We start from the raw sequence: 2,038 nt of genomic DNA on the forward strand, positions 1-2,038 counted from the left end.
TTCTGGTCTGTTGGATCTGCCACGTCTTGCTGAATAGGTCAACATGAGCAGTGTGAATTATAGATATGACATGGACACGCATGGGGTGGGGAATACTAAGCAGAGGAAATAGCTGAAATACAGCCATAAAGCTCATAGATTCTAGAGTGTGTTTGAAGAATGTAGATGGACCCAATGTAGCTGGCTGAAAGCATCCAGGCAAAGGGACACACAGGAGGAAAGACAGGAAAAGAGGGAACTTTTCAACGTGCCTTATACTGTGTTAAAACTTCACATGTGTTAGTCCAAGTGATCTTACCTATTCAAGAGGTATAATAGTACCCATTTCATAGACACTCAAATAATTAAATCAAATTGTCAAGATCCAGAGATAAAATCTTTCAGAGTCACTATGTGCCCCAGCTCTCCCCTACCTCAAAGCCTGTCATTGTAACACCATATTTCTTCCAATAAGATGACCTCTGATATTAGCAAGTTAGATCTGACCAATTTGGGGAGATTTAGGATAAACAAGTGAAAAGATTGGATTCTGTTCTAAGGAAAATAGGGTTCCATATACATTTTTTGGAGAGAGCAATGATTTGATCAGTGGTGTGTTGTGGAAGGGTATTTCTTGAGTTTCTCAAATCCAAGTGCTCACACATGGAACTAATTGGATCCTTCAAAGTGCAGATTGCAATCTGAATTACAATGACTGGCTTCTATGGCTCATAATAACTTCAGAGGCTATTGAGTCCAGCTCCCCAAAGAGCTTATATGTCTTCTATAATATCATCACAAATGATCAGTGCTCTGGGGACACAGAATTGAAAGCACAATGAAAATCAGCCTATTGACTTGAATTCTGAATGCACCATTTTAGACCACACCTTCCCCATGGCAATTTTCATCTCCATGTTTCTCAGGGTATAGATGAGAGGATTCAGCATGGGGGCAATCACGGTGTAAAACACAGAGTTTTCCTTATCCTTGTTCTCACTCCCTGCAGGTAGAACATAAGTATAGATACAGGGCACAAAAAATAAAACGACGACCATTATGTGAGAGCTGCAGGTGGAGAGAGCTTTGCGTCGCCCTACAGAGGAGTGTGTCCTAAGATTATATAATATGACAGTGTAAGAAGCCACCAGGACAAGAAAAATGACAACCACCACCATTCCTGAATTTGCAATCACTAAGATACTAACAACATGAATGTCTTTGCACACCAGTTTCAAAAGAGGCTTCACATCACATATGTAGTGATCTATCTGATTAGGACCACAGAAAGGTAAACTGAGTACCATGAGCAATAGAGCGACAGAGTGCCAAAAACCCACGCCCCAGGCCACGAAGACCAACACGTTACACCCCCGTCGGTTCATGATGACCATGTAGTGCAGGGGCTTGACAATGGCAACATAGCGGTCTACAGCCATGGACACCAAGATGAATATCTCCACGGCCGCCAGCAAGTGGGCAGTGAAGAGCTGCGTCATACAGTTGTTATAGGAAATGTTTTTTCTTGCTGTGCCTAAGTCCCTGATTAGCCTGGGGACCACAGTGGACGTGTAGCAGAGGTCCATGAGGGAAAGGTGACAGAGAAAGTAGTACATTGGTTGTTCGATTAGATGGCTGCAGGTGATCGTGAGTAAGATGATGAAGTTTCCCATTAAGACAGCCAGGTAGCAGAGCAGAAAGAGGACAAGGAACAGTAGCTCTAGTTGCCTATTTTCCCATAGTCCCATGAAAACAAATTCCGTGACATTGTTTTGATTTTCCATGAGGTTGAGGTGAGTCCAGAGACACAATAGAAACTTAATTCATCTGAAATGATGCAGACCATAAGACATTTTTATTAGTACGTTTCACAATTTTTGGAGTATTTTTACATGAAAAAATATGTAGGCTACAGAGGAAATTTTGCACTTAATGTCTCGAATCTTTTTGGATTAAGACCAGTATCATTATTCAAACGATGTTTACTGAGAGCATACTAATTGTTGGGAATTTTTATGAACATTTGCATTTATTTATTTATTTATTTAGTGTTTGAAAA

The 2,038-nt window shown here is 40.8% G+C and overlaps 1 protein-coding gene across 1 annotated transcript; it reads right to left on the reverse strand.

Moving 5' to 3' along the window:
• Nucleotides 1–824: 824 nt before the first annotated feature.
• On the reverse strand, nucleotides 825–1,763 carry LOC100472402 (olfactory receptor 4P4). The gene has a single exon (XM_002931301.4). The coding sequence runs from the start codon at nucleotides 1,761–1,763 to the stop codon at nucleotides 825–827; it is 939 nt and encodes a 312-aa protein (XP_002931347.2).
• Nucleotides 1,764–2,038: the final 275 nt, after the last annotated feature.

The sequence above is a fragment of the Ailuropoda melanoleuca genome, unplaced genomic scaffold (genome assembly GCF_002007445.2).
Source record: "Ailuropoda melanoleuca isolate Jingjing unplaced genomic scaffold, ASM200744v2 unplaced-scaffold14302, whole genome shotgun sequence".
In the NCBI taxonomy this organism is placed as follows: Eukaryota; Metazoa; Chordata; class Mammalia; order Carnivora; family Ursidae; genus Ailuropoda; species Ailuropoda melanoleuca.